The sequence below is a fragment of the Apis dorsata genome, unplaced genomic scaffold (assembly GCF_000469605.1).
Source record: "Apis dorsata unplaced genomic scaffold, Apis dorsata 1.3 scaffold_4, whole genome shotgun sequence".
Taxonomy (NCBI): domain Eukaryota; kingdom Metazoa; phylum Arthropoda; class Insecta; order Hymenoptera; family Apidae; genus Apis; species Apis dorsata.
Window position 1 is genome coordinate 651,617 of NW_006263307.1, and position 16,757 is coordinate 668,373.

Consider the following 16,757-nt stretch of genomic DNA (forward strand, 5'->3'; position numbering starts at 1 on the left):
TAAATGTTTAATCAGGTTAGTATATTTATTTAAACACTTAAAAAAGGAACATCTTTACTTCAAGGAAATCATATAAAATGTACTTTTTCACAAAGACATTTTTAATAGATAAGTAATTATTATTGTATCCATCAAATTATTGCTTTCATAATATTGTGCAATTTTTTTACTTCATTAATATTATTTTATTAGGAGACAAATTGAAAGGAATAAATTGGCACGAGAAAAACAACTCAGAGAAGCAGCAGAAAGAGAAAAGGCTGCTATGGAACAACGACTTTTACAATATCAAGAAGAAATTCGTTTAGCAAATGAAGCACTTGTAAGGAAATATAAATAATAAAATTCTATATTTATTATAACTTAAAATCGTCACAAAAAAAATTCGACTAATTATAGAGAAGATCTGAGGAAACTGCAGATCTATTAGCTGAGAAAAGTCGCGTAGCCGAAGAGGAAGCAATGCTATTAAGTCAGAAAGCTTCAGAAGCGGAACAAGAAATTACACGTATACGGTTAAATAATATGAAAACAGAGGAGGAAAAAGTTCATCTTGAACGAAAAACTAGGGAAGCAGAATTGTTGACAGAAAGGCTGGTACAAGAATCTGAACGAAGAGCTGCTGAAGCAGAAAAATTAAAAGATGAATTATTACGTGCACGTATTGCTGAGAAGGAAGCAAAAGAAAAATTATTAGAATTTCTTAGTAGAAATGCTTATACTGCTACTATAACTGTAAGCATCTGAATCATAAAAATAATAAGTAATATAATTAATTATAATTAAATATATTTAATATCTATATTTTAGCCTGTGCCAAACATATTTCCATCCACGCAAGTACTTCCATCAGATTTGCAAGCAGATCTTCAAACACTGCAATTGGATACAGAACCTTTGCCAACTGACCTCACTTCTTACGATCTGATTGCCGATGGAGATGTCGATCAGTTGTCTTTAGAAATTGAGAAAGAAAGAGTTGATTACTGGGAAAAAAGTAAACATTTACAGGAACAACTTAGAGAATTACGCACAGAAATTGAAGTTATGAAAGTTGGAGAAAAACAGTGCGAATTGGACCAATTACATGAAGAACAAGTGCGACTCGGTGAGAATAAGTACAGTACATTAAAGAAAGTAAAATCTGGATCCACCAAAGCCAGAGTTGCATTCTTTGAAGAGTTGTAGTTGATGTGTTCCTAAGAGATCAAAAAATTGATGAACTCTATGAAGAGAAGTTGAAATGAATATCCAATGAAATGAATCTGATGAATCTGAATCTCGTAAATACGTACGTATGTATACGTTCTAGAATACTAAAACGTACGCTTTTTGTTGTATTTTAGTAGTAGTTTTGTTAATATCCCAATATTTGCGATATCAATATAATTAGTAAATCATACTCATACAGTAAATTGTCTTTTGAACTTATATTGTTTTTATTCTATGTATTTTTACCTGTTTTGTTATATTAATTTTCAATTTTAAATGTTTTAGACAATTAGTAAAATTTAACATTTAATTGCACAAAGTATATATAAAAAAATCAAAATTACTAATAAAATCATTAGATATTAATTCTTGTAGAAATAAGTAATTTGTAAAATCGTAAATATTTTTTTAATGCATAGAAATTTTAAAACAAATTATCTTTTTTTATATAAACATTACAATGCCCAAAAAGCATGTATTTCTTAATGTTCTGTCATATTTTGATATTTTAAGATTGGAATTATAATAATATTTCAATTATAAAAAAAACTAGTAATAACATAATGCACGTTTAGATACAATTATATATGTGAATATTCTTAAATTTTCTTAAAATCGTGATTGAATGTGCCTATAATAAATTGTATTGTATATCTTTTATATTGTGTAATTAGAGAAAAAATTCTCAAAAAAAAAAAAAACTTCATTAAAGCTATAGTCTAGTCAAACGATTTATAAAAATGAAATTGATAATCAAATTTCCCATTCATAAAGAAATATAGACAAAATATTAGACATTATGACTATATTATGACTATATTATATTTATTGACTATTACTAAAATTTGAAAATATGTTTTCATGCACGATTATTATTAAACTATAATACTGAAGTGTTTTTAATAATCTATTTAATTTGAATAATTTAAAACGTGTTTATTATAAATATAAAAAAGATTTTTAAAGTAATTAAAAATAAGTTATAAATATCTAATAATAATTAAAAAAATTACATGCACTCATACATTGGTCAAAATATTTTGAAATTACAAAATAAAGAATTATTTATTATTATGTAATTTATTATTATAAAAAAAATTTTTTACAGTTATATAAAAATAATTTTTCTATTGAACACTAAATATATATATAAATTTAAGATAATATTTATGTATTATAACAAAATTAATGTAAAAAATTGAAATCCAATGTATGAATATGAAATTTTTTACATAATCTGTGTAAATACAAAAAAATTATTGATTTTTATACTGTGAAATGTAACTAATATAATTGCTATATTAGTTTGATTAGACTAGAGCATTAATACACATAGAATCTTTAAGTATTAAATGTGGCCTTTAAAAAAAAATGTTCCTATCAACATAGTAGAAAAATCAGTGTTCAAGTATTCAATTAAAGTAGATTTTATATTAAATAAGATTTTCTAAATATTTTAAAATATAGTATATTCATTAATAGTATAGAAATAAATATATATGATATATAAAAAAATGATATATAAAAAATGATTTTAATTTTTATATTAAAGTATATATAAATATAAACTTATAAACTTATAAACTTTCCTAAATTTTCTTTTATTAATTTATAAAATTAAATTTTTATCAATAATTACATAAATTTAGTGATAAAAAAAATTATAAAAAAATTTATTATAAAAAATTATTATAAAAAAATTTTGGATTTATTCTATATTAATGTTATATGAAATTCTTCTTAAAGTGTGCCATAATGATTAAAAAATGTTCCAAATCTAAATAGATAATATTCAATCAGATAAAAAAAAAAATTTTAATTTGGAAAGTTTTGAATTGATATGGTTATGTAATTAACACATTTATACAATTACTTGAGCACTGATTATTTAAAATAATATGAAAGTATAGGAAAGAGTAAATATTTGTTACTATTTCTTAAGTAATATTCTTATATTTTGCGAACTTTTATTCTTAGATTTTATATAGAGTGTCGAATATTCAGTATTGAAATATATTACATTCTTTAAAATATTTTACCAAAAGTAATGCAAAACAACTTACTGGAACTTTTGACGCCATTATCTGTGATTCAAGTACATGAATGTATTGGATGTTAAAAAAAAATTCCTTTGATTAAAATCAGTATTTTTCTATCATATAATGGAATGTACCTGTAAATATTATTCATTAATATAATTATTCAATTATTTTATTCCATATCATTTTTTCTTGACAAATTATCATTGATACTGAAAATTCTGTCACAAAATAATGAATATATAAAATAATGAATATATATTTCTAAATTTATGATAAAGTTAATTTTTTGTTTTATCATAATCACTAAAAGTAAATTTAAAAATAACTAATTTTATTTACAATTTATATAGTAAAATATGCACATTATTATTTAGTCTAAATATAAACGTATTAAATCATCTTCCTTAGCAGGATAGTTTGTCACTGGGCACTTTTTGTTTGTACGTATCACAGGAAGAATGCATTGATAACAGAATGCATAACTGTAAAATGAAATATTTATAAATTATAATTGAATTCAATTTTCTAATTTTTGTTTAATTTATTATTTTCTGTAACACATACCCAGACACTGAAAGTACTGTATGTATTCTAAGTGTTTTATAGCAGATTGGACATATTCCTTTGTATTGTTTTGCTATTTCTGGAATCTAAAATGAATATTTTGTAGATTTTGAGTTTAAAAAAAAATTTAATTACATAAAAAGTTTATTTTTTTACTTTTGGAGGTGATGGAATAGGTAATGATAGTAAATTAGTTGAATAATGTTCTTGAGTCCACCAAGACAAGAATTGAAGAAAAAATGCTCCAAATTCAAAAGATGTAGTCATCATTCTTTGAAATATATCTATACCATCATTAATACCAAAGGAGTTTGTTCTAATTTTCTTTAAAAAATCTGAAATACTAAGTATCGGTTTTGGTTCTGCATATGTTAAAGTTATAGACAAAAATCTCAAGAGTAGAGAAGTATATGTTGATTTTCCAGAAATATAAAGAACATAATTATATAGTACCATAAATTCATATATCATGAAAATTATTGCATTTCCTTTGATAATGCAATTACGATATAATTTTTGCCATTTCTAAAAAATAATTTTAAAGATTATTTGAGTAAAAAAATATAAATTAAAAAAGAAATTATGAATATAATTACCGACTTTGGAACACAATTATCAACTTTTTCAAGTTTATATTTTTCCACTAGTTGAGAAAGTTTGCTTTTTATATAAGGAAATAAAATTGTTAACATTAATGAAAGTCTTCTTTGCTTATTTGATAGTTCACATTTAACTTTTGAGTTTACTATAATTATGCGTTTTAAACTATAAAATGTTTCAGAAAATGATGCAGCTAAAATTAATATATATATATATATATATTTTATATATATTTTTAAATATTTATAAATAAATATTTGTAAAAAATAAATTTTTTTAAATTTATATGAACAAATAAAAATTACTTACAATATTTGTTCAAATAATAGTATTGAAGAATTGTATTAAAAATTAAATAACCTTCATCTGTCCATTTAAGAAGATGTCCATATCTTTCAATGTTAAATGATACAATAAACTAAAAGTTTATAAAAATATTTACAAAATTAAATATTTTTAATAAAAAAAATAAATTATATTTAATGAAAATAAATTATTTTTTAATTAAGTATTCATTATTTTATTACATAAATATTCCATTTTTATAATAGGATTCATAGTAAATTTATAATAAATTTTTAAAGTTAATTAATTAAATTTTTGATTAACTGATTTCAAGGAATATTATAATAACTAATATATGATATTTTATCTTATAAGTTATGTTATAATTTTAATAATTTGATTAAATAGAATTTATTTATTAACGAATTATTAAATAAAAGTAAAAACTAATATATAAAGTTTCACTTTTTATAATTAACTAATATTTATATTCTATAAATTAATGTAAATTTTATTAAAATTTTGATATTAACTTACCGATAAAAATTTTGTAAAAGCCGGTTCTACAGTATGTGCTAACGATTCCTGTGCTATAATTTCAAAAATAGAAGGTCTTATAAATGTTGTGCCAGTTAAATGAGCTCCTTTTTCTGCCATTTTCAATTTTGTTTTCTATATATTATATATTTTGTCCACTTTTTTATTTGTATAATGTCCTATGACCTATATAAATTTCATATTTATAAATAATAATATAAATTTTAAATATTTAAAAACATATAATAAAAAGAATAAAACATATTTAACAATCGATTATAAATTATGATTTATTTCATTGATTCAATGTATATATTGAATTTATATTTAAAATATGAAATAAAAAAATGTTATAAACACAAATATGAATATTAATACAAAAATAAGTAATAATAATTTAAGTATTAATATATAGTTCATATAAAATCTATGAGTCATCTAGCGGACTAAATTAAAAGCATTAATGAAATTACATTATTGAAATATCAAATATTATATTAATTGTATATTTAGATTAACCTATTAATTTAATTGTTAATAAACAATCGATACATAAGACAATTTATTAATTTTTAAATAATTAATATTTTTGTATTTATTATCTAATAATACTATATTAACCAAAAGGATTGATTAAAATTTCAAAGTGATGGAATGAAATAACAATATCAGTTAACAAGACAAAATTCCGATTAGTTTATACGTTACTGCTTTGTAAATAGAACATTTGCGATAATACTATTATACTATTGTTTGAAAAAAAAATTGTACGGCATATTGACTAATTATTCTTATATTATATATTATATTATAACTATTCTTATAGTTTATAAAATATAAAATAACAATAAAAAAATATTTTTTTTTAATATATTCTTGAAGATAGAATCATTCTTATTATAATTTAATGATATTGACTACATATTTTATATAGTATTCCGCCAGCTGATCAAAGCATTTATTGTACATATAACTTGTTAACATAACCTAATACTTTATGACATTTCAGAATGATATATGTATAACAATTGAAAATTTAAAAATTGAAAGAAAATAAAAAAATAAGATTTTTTTATCTATTTTGTGTTAAAATAAAGATTAATTTGAAGAAAAAAGTTGTGATTATAAAAAAAACAATAAAAATGATCTAATATAGCAGTCAAAAATGAATATTTTTTACTAAAATAATAATTGAATTTTTTGAAGACACTTGTGTAACATTAAGGTTACAATCATGTCTGGCAAAGGAAAACAAAGTTCTAAGAAAGCAGTTGTTAAAGTACGAGAAAGTGGGAAGACAGTGCAAGCTACTGCACTTAATTCAGATACGAGTTCAGAGAGTACAGAAACTGCAATGTCTTTATCAATCTTAAAAATTGCTGATAATAGCCGTCTTCTTCCAAGGTATAGCAGCATTCTACAACGTAATGCTGAAGAAGGTGTAGGAATGGAAGATCTTGATACATTGCAGTTGGAATTAGAAATGCTTCTCTCTTCAGTAGTTGTGCGACATCGTATGCTTCAAGAAGAGATAACCAATTTATCTTCAGCAGAGGAACGCAGAGATAAAAGATCTAAAAGTGGAAAGGGTCTTTCTCTTTTGGATAAAAAAGTCAGAGAAGAAAAATTCAAACCAAAAGGATTTAGTACTAAAACACAATCTCCTATTCCAGCAAAACTATTCAAACAGAAAGCTGTTAATAGCTCAAACTCTCAAATCATTCCAAATGTTCATGAAATTTCAAGAATTGAAGGTTCTAAATCTGAATCACCAAAGTTGCTCTTACCAAAAAATGATACACCTAACAAATTTTGGGCATCTGTTGATCCATATTGTACTGATATTATGTCTGATGATATTAAATTGTTAGAAGAATTAATCTCCACACATAATGACATAAGTGATTTTAAGAAAATTCCTCCATTAGGTCGTCATTACAGTTTAATATGGGCACATAATGATTTATTGCAAGAAGAAGATGCAGCTAATCCAAATCGGGACAAGAAGAAAAATCGTTCAGATGTGTCTTTATTAGTTGGAAAAAATGATAAAAAAGCTCATAGTATAGCAGGACCTCTAACTCAAAGATTAGTCTCTGCTTTATTAGAAGAAAATGTATATGTTGCAAATAACAATACAGATAATAAACTCTTTAGAGATAATGATCCTCCTGTTTTAAGAGATCTTACTATTCAGAATTCTATAAATTTAGAATTAAGAATGCATAAAGAATTAGTTGAACAAGGAATTTTAGAACCAGATGCACAAAAAAAGAGTCAAGAAGACGATGAAATTTTGACTGAAATAAAACGATGTCAACAGGAGCTTACTGCACTTTCCAATCATAATGTAACACAATTAAAAAGACTATTGAATTTAGCTCAAGAGGAAAGTAAGCGGCAAGCATTGAAAAGAAAAATTAATACAGCAGATAATGAAGTAATAGAACACTACAAGAAACTTATATTAGCAAAACAAAGAGAAGTACCTTTAACAAAAAAAGAACAAGAAAAAGCATGGTCATGTCTTCGAGAGAGAGAAAATCTTTTAGATCAACTAAATATGCTACCACATAATAACATAGGAGAACCTATAGGTTTCACCACTACTGCAGACTAAATACAATTTTTTACTGTATTATATAATATAGTGATAAAAACTATGTATTATAAAAATTACAATTATATAAAAATTTAATAATATGAATTTAATTTTTAAATTCAATAGTGTAAAATTTATCTTGAAGTATTCCTTTATTATATCAATTCTTATTTAAATGACTTAAAGATTAAATTAAAAATTTAACAATTGTATTGAATTTTATCACAAAAAATGTAAATATCCTATATCCTGATTACAAATTTTATTTTATTTTTGTATTAAAAAAAATGCACAATATATTAAAAATGATGAGAATATTAACAAGAAATTATGAACTATGATACAAATTTGAATAGATATAACATTGAATAAATCTCTACATATTTTTTACAAATTATGTTGTATGTCTAATCTTATTAAGAGAATCACATATTTTATACAAAAAATTTAAAAAAATTTAAAAATATAATATTTAGTATTTAACATATATTTTCAATGAAAAAAATATTTATTAAAATTAATTGTTTAATCTTATGCAAATATCTCAAATTAGAAATATAATTAAATAAATGTTCAATATATCAAAATTAACTTCTACCTAAAAAAAAGTAATTATGACAAAGGGAAGGTTGCTCAAAAACAATCACTTATAAATTCAATAATAATTTTACGACAAGTGTTTATTCGATATCACTGTACAATTTTCTTCGTCCAGTTACCTTAATAATGCGCGCACGCGATGGCACAACAATGATGAACCGTTCCACACTAACAAAAAATGTTCGATGTATATTACTGTTTCTTAATATTTGATAACATTAAAAATGATGAACATATATGTATATGAATTTTACAGGCAACGCTATCATACTTTTTTTATTATTCAATCTTTTTAATAAACTTTTGTTAATATTCTTATTCGTCTCTTATATTGAAGTACAATATTATCGTAATATGAATTTTTACGCTACATGATATAAAGTAAACCATGAAATAATTACAAATTAGTTCGAAAGGCCCCGAAGGGGTCAAAGACGGTTCGATCGATGATCTAAATTACGTGTACAGCCGCCATTTTTTCAGTTCATTGTCGTACCGTCGCATACCCCATCGAACCGGATACTCGAGCATCTCTAATAATTTCATGGCATCTCGTGCACCAAAGGCAACTACCATTGTTTCCTTCGCAGGAATCAAAGGACGCCGCTTTGACAGTGATGCACTAAAACTAGTAATATTGTGTTTTTATGCGATTTTGATAATTTAGAATGCGAATAAAAGTAAGAAAGCCATCATAAGGCAGAAGAGACCCATGGCTTCAGACAAGGCAAAGCCCAGAATGGCATATGAGAACAACTGTTGTTTAAGAGAAGGATTCCTGGCATAACCCACGATTAAAGAACCAAACACTGAACCAATTCCAGCTCCTGAAATCATATATATAATCTTATTTATTATAATTAAAAAAAAAAAATTAATTTAAATTTATGTAATTTATGATATAACTTTACTACTATAGGATGATTCATTTTAGAAGAATTAGGATCAGAAGGCAAATAATATAAATAATGCTATCATCAAATAAAAAAGGTCCATTGCTTCTGATAATGCAAAACCAAGGATAGCATAATTGAAAACTTGCTATTTTAGGGATGGGTTTTAGGTATATCCAATTATTAAGGATCCAAAAATTAAATATTTATCATATCAATCCCTGGAATATAAATTTCATATATTTTTTTTAACAGGGAAAATGAATATAGGAATAGGAATCAAAATATTATAATTTTCATAATTATTAACAACAAAAATTATATACATACCCGATCCAGCAACACCTACAGTGGCAGCACCAGCACCAATGAATTTTGCAGCAGAGTCAATATCACGACTAATTGTAGATGTTTGGAAACTACGTATAATTGGAGATTGCACCAATGGAGACTATATAAAAATTATTCAAATAATTAGAAAAAAAATGAGTAATATTAAAGAAAAAATTTTTTAATTTAAAAATCTCATGAAATAAAAAATATTTAAATTTAAAAAAAATTTAATAAAAAATTGCCAAATTTAATAATGATTTCAATTATATATTAAATAAAGTAAATTACTTCATCAAATAATATAATAATAATAATGACTTATATAATCTTTATTATTTTTATTTTAATGTTTTGACATAAAAAATTAAATTTTATAGATAATTATTTTAGAATTTTATATTCATCTTATATTTTAAATTATTTATTTCAACTATTCTATTTAATCTTTTTTCAATTCAAATTAATATTTTTCATGACATAATTCTAAATTATAAAATGATTAGTTAATTTAAAGTTAATTCAAAAGATGAAAACTCAGGAAATATAAGATATATATATGTTTATGATTTATTACAAATTGATATATTTATTTAAAAAAATTTTGTTTCTTATTAAAAAAATTTTTGAATTAATGAAAATAAACTTGCTTATGTAACTTCGTAACGAGGTGAGGTTATGCAATGCGAAAAATATTAAATGTTACTTACACTGAATGGGTTCTGAATCTGATTCTGCTGTATAGACTGGCTGTGACTTACCACAGCACTGCTCAATGGTCGAATATAATTCTTAGTTCCAGAAACCAACTGAAAATAAGACAAATTACTCAAAGATTATATAATAATATAAAAATTTGAAAATATTCGAAATGAAAAGAAAATTACTCACGGTCGACTTGGCGACAGGTACAATAAATCTAGTACAAGCATACATGATGACGTTTGAAATTATATGATCACTCAAATGAGTATCTGAAACAAGACAATGTCTCCAAATGGGAAAATTATGAATTTCAATGAAAGACGCGTGTTAATCCTATGAACAACAGCGAATTACTAACCACAAGTCGGGCATACGCAATGTATGATTACGTAACGTTTCTGACGGAATCGTTATAGGAGATTCTAAGGATACAGGGTCAAAATTAACTTGTGATGCGATCCGAATATCTTCGATATCTGTTATTACAAAGAACGAAAACTACAGAACAGCGAATGGCTGACAATAGATTACAAAATGGCTTCTTATGTTCTACCTTCGATTGATAAAACAAATTTTTTCTTCTTTACGATTATTGAAGAATTTATAAATGTTTTTTCAGTAATATTTCAAATAGAAATTTGATTTTAAATAACAATAATTAAAAGATTTAATGAATTTTTTTTACTTTACATGTTTCTTCATTAATAAGTAATCACACTTACCAGAATATGTTTAAAGAGGCGGTAAGAAGACCCGGCTTGTTGGAATGTTGAATTGGCGAGTGACTACTGTACGAAACGCTCAACGTACGAACAACCTATCTGGACTGAACGAAACGATTCGACTTCCGTGCGATGACCTATTATTCACTACTTTCAACACTTCGACTCTCACCGACTCCGATTATCGACCAACCGAATTTAGCCGAACTGTTTTTCGTCTGCAGTAACTAATAAATACATTTTCTATTATATATTTCCAAAAAAGACTTTCTATTTTAACTTTTCTTAATATTCTATATTAAAATTTATATAATTTTTTATCATTGCTTTTTTTTAAGAAATTAAAAAAAAATCTTATTAATAATTTTAAATATTGACTACTATAGATTCTCGCTTGACTTATTTCTTGTTAGTGATTTTCTCTATTGTAAACTTGCCATTGTTGGCTACTATGATTAGTGGCTGTCTGGATGAGAGGTTAGTATAATAATAATATATCGATAGTCGATAACATAAAATTTAACTTATGTTGTTTATTTTTTTCTTCCTAAACAAACAAATTTATTTTGAAAAGTACAAAAACTTGAATTTTATAGAAAATTCTATATAAAATTATAATAAAATAAAGTTTTATTTGGTAATAGATTTTTATTTGTTTTATTTAATATAATATTTTATAATATCATACTTTATTCTACATTTTTTCGTTTGTGTTTTAGAAGTTGTATATCACTTTCACGTTGAAGAATTTGATTAGCATTATATACTTGAAAAAATCGTTTTCCATGTTCAAATGTTGCAATCATAATCGCACAAGCTGGAGCCACTTTAATTACACGTGGAATTAGTCCTGTAAATAATCCTTTTACTCCATTTTGTTTATAAATTTTTCGTATTATGGTCCATGTTCCACTACTACGTCCTGGATTATCTATAATCCATTTTTTAATTAATATTTTATTTATTTTAAATTTTATTTTATTTAAATAATATTTTAATTAATAAAATATTATTATTTTAAATATTATAATAGAAAATATATAAAAATAAATATGAAAATACCTGAATAAATTTCTTTCTCACCCATTTCTATTTGTTTATGTGTCTTTACTACATCAAATGGGATTGTTAAAAATGCAGCTATCTATAATATATTATAATACTTTCATTTTTCTTTTATAATTAAAGTTAAAAATAAAAAATACTTACAGATCCTGCTATAGCTCCTGCTGTAAAATTAAAAGTAAAAGTTTGTTGTGACTCGTGAAATTTTTGTTTTATAGTTTCATAATGTAACCAATAAATTGCACTAAATGGTACATCACGTAAAAGAGTACTAGATAATCCCATCCATAAACCAGAGATACCACTATATTTTACAACAGTTTTCAATGCTTGAAGAATTTCTAAGATAAAGAAGAATAAATTACATTTAAATTAATTAAAAATAATATTAATAATTAAATAAAATATTACCTGCATAACTTAACCTTTGAGATTGCATCTTTGTTCTAATTAATTCTAATGGGCTTACTAAAGTTGCAGCCCAAATACGTGCTATAGCTCCAGCCATCATAGGAATCCAAAATGGCTGTTTCATTGTAATTGTACTAGCTTTTCTATTTTTTCTATTATATTTATCCTAAAAATGTAAATAGTTTTACAAAACTTTAAAAATATTACAATGTGCAAAATTGAAAAAAATTTTATTTACCTTAAAATATAATCTTAACTGTTCGTATGAAACAAAATATACTATAGTTGCAGGTACTGCTAGAACTAGAGTAGGACTTAAACCACTCCATAGTGAAAGAATACCTTCATTCTTACTAATTTTCATAAGAGCATCCTACGAATAAATTATTTCATACATTTAATTATTAGATTTTATTATATATATATAATAAAATTTATTATATATATAATTTAATTTTAATTTAAAAAATATATCTAACTTACCACTGTACCATTAAATTTTCCATTTCCTTTAGCCCATATTGGACCTTTGCCATTCAAACAAGGACACAAATGGTCCATTAAACCATTACAATAAAGAAAACATTTATTAGAAAGCATTGCTTTCTGTTGTGCTTGAAGTCTAATTTTTACCACATCCAAGGGAGTAACTATATAACAGATTTATAATATAGAAATTTTTTCATAATTATTTATTTATAAAAATGCAATATACGATATGATGGTAAATTTTACCAAAAACTGAAGTAATAAAAGCACCAGTGCAAGAAGCAATGATTTGTTGATAAGGTTTGATCCTAAATCTTGGATCATCCAGATCCAAGTTTGGAGGTATAGTACTTAACTTATTCATTCCCAATTTTTACTTAGCAATCTGTTGATACAGTATTGAGGAATTTTTCCTTCCATGTTTAGTAACATTTCTTTATAAATAATTTTGTGGTTATTTTAGAGTTAACAAAACAAGAACATACATATTTACTAACGTGATAAAATAATTATAATTTATTAATTTCGTAAGATTTATCTATCGTCAAAATGTGAATCTGAAAAATTAAGAATCATTATATTGTATTAATTATTAATATAATTCTAATCTAATTAAAACATTTATACAATTAAAATTAATAACAATAATATGATTGAAATGATTAATAATTCAATAACTTAACTTTTTTTTTATATTAGCACGTGGTTTTAACTTACATTAGCAACTTACAGCATTCGACTATATTATAAAATTATTATATTTTATGTAAAAACAATTATAAATGTATAAGCATCGTATTGTGCATTTGTAAACCAGCCTGCAATTAATTGAAAAATATCATTACACTACATATTCAACCGTTTAGGTATTGGACGATTCTATGTTTAGAAGATATAAGAACATGTGACGATGTATAAAAAGATTGTATATGTATGCAGAGATATGTAGTATGCAGAGATGTAAAGATGGCACTCGAAACAACACAAAGGTAAAAAGAGTACATTTTATTTATTACTAATTCGCATATTATCATAAATTATATGATCTAATTTGTTAATATAAAACAATAATTAATTTTCGATTAATAGCTATTTTTATATATTAGATCTAACAGAAATAATTAGTCAAACTCGTATTTTTTTCTAAGTAACGGATTATTTTTAACTTAATTATGTTTTAATTATTTAAAATAAATTTGTATATATTAAATTTCTATTTGATTTTATACACAAGAATTATAAAGAAAAATTTATTTTTGATTTTTTCAATTTATAAAAATCATTATATTGTTTAAATTCATAACTTAATTTTAAAATATATATAATTTAATATGGATATATATCCATATTAAATTAATTAAAAAGAATCGAGATTTTTTTACTAAGAAAAACCAATATTTTCTACTATAATTCTGATCTATGATAAATTTAATTTATGATCAATTTGCGCATGCGTACAAAGTAAATACATTGCGCATGTGTAATTTATCGGTTTGGAGGGGCGTAGAAAGGAGGCCATATTGTACAGTTAAATTGAAAGAACGAAAATAATTATATCATCGTGCTTGTTTCGTTTCGAATTTTTATCGTACATATCTACGAATTTGTTGTGAATAAAGCAACAGTGTACTGAATCTGTTTTGAGGTTTCTAAGATTTTTTTTTGTAAATAATTATAAATTGTAGTGGTGTATTTCGATATCTAGATACCGTCCGTCAGTCTACTAAAGGGGTTTATAGCTCCAGACGAGATGGGCACTCGGGATGATGAATACGATTATTTATTTAAAGGTAAATTTTGATTTAATTCATTAATATTACTTTGTTATTCACAAAATTTTGACGAAAATTTTTTTTCAAATACACATATGTACATTCACATACTTCTAGAGACTATATATATATTATTACATTTGCATATTCTTGTCATGTTTGTTGTATATATATATATATATATATATATACATACATACATACATATATATATATATATATATATATATATATTACATATAAAGCAGGTATAATTTTATATGTTAAGTATGTGTGCACATTAGTTAAAAATCAACAATTGTTATCATTTAATAACAGAATTCGAATTAATGTCAAATTATGTTTGATTTATAAAATCAAATTGACAGAAATAGGATAGAATATCAGACTTAAATGATAACATCAGACATGTTCTTTCCATATGAAAATTCGTAAAATGATTTTTATTAATTATTTATCAGGCGACATATTTAAAATAATTGAAGTTATAATTAATTATATGAATTAATTAAACTTATTTATATTCCATGACATTATCAGAAAAAATTTTTATGTATATTTTCGTATATAGTTCGTGACAATTCAATTTTCAATAATTTCTATAATTTATTTTATTAAATATTTGATTATATTTTTATATTTCTATATGTAATATGTTTACAATAGTCTACCTATTTTTATTTTACGCTCTTCGATTATTTTTTTCATTTTATTAATATTTATATACACATTATGATGATTTAAAGGAAAAAATTAATATCTGGAAATTAAATATATTATACGATATTATTTTGATCAAATTTTTTATATTTATTATTATTTATTATTATTTTTATATTTAAAATAAACTTATTATAATTGTATAAATAAATTAATAAGGTTTTAATTTAAAAAAAATATTTTCAATCCTTTTAATCTTTTTATTATTTCTTATGCTTTTTATAATTTTTTTATTAAGATATTCAGTTTATAATTATAAGAATAATAATTTTTTATTTTGACATTTTGATTTATTTAAAAAAGTATCTTTGTTATTTCAGTTGTTCTTATTGGTGATTCTGGTGTAGGAAAAAGTAATCTTTTATCGAGATTTACAAGAAATGAATTCAATTTGGAATCAAAATCAACCATAGGAGTTGAATTTGCTACACGCAGTATACAAGTAGATGGAAAAACTATAAAAGCTCAAATTTGGGACACAGCAGGACAAGAGCGTTATCGTGCTATTACATCTGCGTAAGTTAAAATTATCTAATAAAAAAAATGACAATACATTCTTATATTATTAGAGTATAATAATTAAATATTTAAATAAAACATTTGTGTTTCTCATTGATAATAATTCATTTTAAAACAATTTTATTTTCATTTATATGTTCAGGTACTATCGTGGTGCAGTTGGAGCTCTATTGGTATATGATATAGCAAAGCATTTGACATATGAAAATGTTGAAAGATGGTTACGAGAATTACGGGATCATGCTGATCAAAACATTGTCATTATGCTGGTGGGAAACAAGTCTGATTTAAGGCATCTACGTGCAGTTCCAACTGATGAGGCAAAAGCATTTGCAGAAAAAAATGGCCTCTCTTTCATTGAAACTTCTGCTTTAGATTCTACAAACGTTGAAACAGCATTTCAAAATATATTAACAGGTAAAAATATTCTTGTTTAAATAATATTAAATATTAAATATTTAAATTAAAGTTGAATTAAACTAAAATAGAAATTATTAATTTAATAATAAATATTTTAATTATTTAATTTTATTTTAATTATTAAAATTATTATTTAGATAAATAATCTTTAGAATATATATTTAGATAAAAAAATTTTAAAATAACAAACTTTTTAGATAGAGGATATTTAAAAATATATGATTATAATGGTGTAATTATTTTTTGTGTAAATTTCATTTCATAATTTA

At 23.3% G+C, this 16,757-nt stretch overlaps 6 protein-coding genes across 11 annotated transcripts in view; 3 read left to right on the top strand and 3 right to left on the bottom strand.

Annotated features, from left to right (window-relative positions):
• The window catches only part of LOC102678602 (merlin), a 4,603-nt gene extending 3,176 nt beyond the window's left edge, over positions 1 to 1,427 (top strand). For all 4 annotated transcript variants that reach the window (XM_006607303.2, XM_006607302.2, XM_006607304.2 and 1 more), the window contains 3 exons: positions 193 to 322; positions 400 to 735; positions 811 to 1,427. In XM_006607303.2, coding sequence (XP_006607366.1) covers positions 193 to 322; positions 400 to 735; positions 811 to 1,188 — 844 coding nt within the window. In that variant the 3' untranslated portion in view covers positions 1,189 to 1,427. The remainder of the gene's footprint in view (positions 1 to 192; positions 323 to 399; positions 736 to 810) is intronic.
• Positions 1,428 to 3,564: 2,137 nt separating this feature from the next.
• LOC102678917 (peroxisome assembly protein 12) lies at positions 3,565 to 5,443 on the bottom strand. The gene is made up of 6 exons (XM_006607305.2): positions 5,241 to 5,443; positions 4,728 to 4,836; positions 4,415 to 4,611; positions 3,975 to 4,343; positions 3,819 to 3,904; positions 3,565 to 3,736 (listed from the first exon to the last, which is right to left on the bottom strand). Exons 1-6 carry the CDS (start codon positions 5,358 to 5,360, stop codon positions 3,625 to 3,627), a joined length of 993 nt encoding a protein of 330 aa, XP_006607368.1. The 5' UTR covers positions 5,361 to 5,443; the 3' UTR covers positions 3,565 to 3,624.
• Positions 5,444 to 5,851: 408 nt separating this feature from the next.
• LOC102679039 (transcriptional adapter 3-B) lies at positions 5,852 to 7,916 on the top strand. Its single transcript, XM_006607306.2, has one exon. It carries the CDS (start codon positions 6,475 to 6,477, stop codon positions 7,858 to 7,860), a length of 1,386 nt encoding a protein of 461 aa, XP_006607369.1. The 5' UTR covers positions 5,852 to 6,474; the 3' UTR covers positions 7,861 to 7,916.
• A 580-nt stretch (positions 7,917 to 8,496) lies between these two features.
• LOC102679178 (ATP synthase lipid-binding protein, mitochondrial) lies at positions 8,497 to 11,481 on the bottom strand. 2 transcript variants are annotated; one of them, XM_006607307.2, is made up of 5 exons: positions 11,093 to 11,481; positions 10,557 to 10,639; positions 10,376 to 10,474; positions 9,666 to 9,786; positions 8,497 to 9,269 (listed from the first exon to the last, which is right to left on the bottom strand). In XM_006607307.2, the coding sequence occupies exons 2-5, from the start codon at positions 10,599 to 10,601 to the stop codon at positions 9,106 to 9,108; spliced, it is 429 nt and encodes a 142-aa protein (XP_006607370.1). In that variant the 5' UTR covers positions 10,602 to 10,639; positions 11,093 to 11,481; the 3' UTR covers positions 8,497 to 9,105. The 2 variants fall into 2 exon arrangements, with proteins under 2 accessions (XP_006607370.1, XP_006607371.1); XM_006607308.2 differs by lacking the exon at positions 11,093 to 11,481 and adding an exon at positions 10,729 to 10,941.
• A 239-nt stretch (positions 11,482 to 11,720) lies between these two features.
• On the bottom strand, positions 11,721 to 14,012 carry LOC102674900 (solute carrier family 25 member 40-like). Its single transcript, XM_031510769.1, has 8 exons — positions 13,775 to 14,012; positions 13,304 to 13,614; positions 13,052 to 13,218; positions 12,807 to 12,941; positions 12,569 to 12,734; positions 12,302 to 12,498; positions 12,155 to 12,236; positions 11,721 to 12,023 (listed from the first exon to the last, which is right to left on the bottom strand). The coding sequence occupies exons 2-8, from the start codon at positions 13,419 to 13,421 to the stop codon at positions 11,782 to 11,784; spliced, it is 1,107 nt and encodes a 368-aa protein (XP_031366629.1). The 5' UTR covers positions 13,422 to 13,614; positions 13,775 to 14,012; the 3' UTR covers positions 11,721 to 11,781.
• A 493-nt stretch (positions 14,013 to 14,505) lies between these two features.
• LOC102679398 (ras-related protein Rab-11A) overlaps positions 14,506 to 16,757 on the top strand; it is a 4,841-nt gene continuing 2,589 nt past the window's right edge. For both annotated transcript variants that reach the window (XM_006607310.2, XM_006607309.2), the window contains exons 1-3: positions 14,506 to 14,847; positions 15,870 to 16,065; positions 16,211 to 16,485. In XM_006607310.2, coding sequence (XP_006607373.1) covers positions 14,808 to 14,847; positions 15,870 to 16,065; positions 16,211 to 16,485 — 511 coding nt within the window. In that variant the 5' untranslated portion in view covers positions 14,506 to 14,807. The remainder of the gene's footprint in view (positions 14,848 to 15,869; positions 16,066 to 16,210; positions 16,486 to 16,757) is intronic.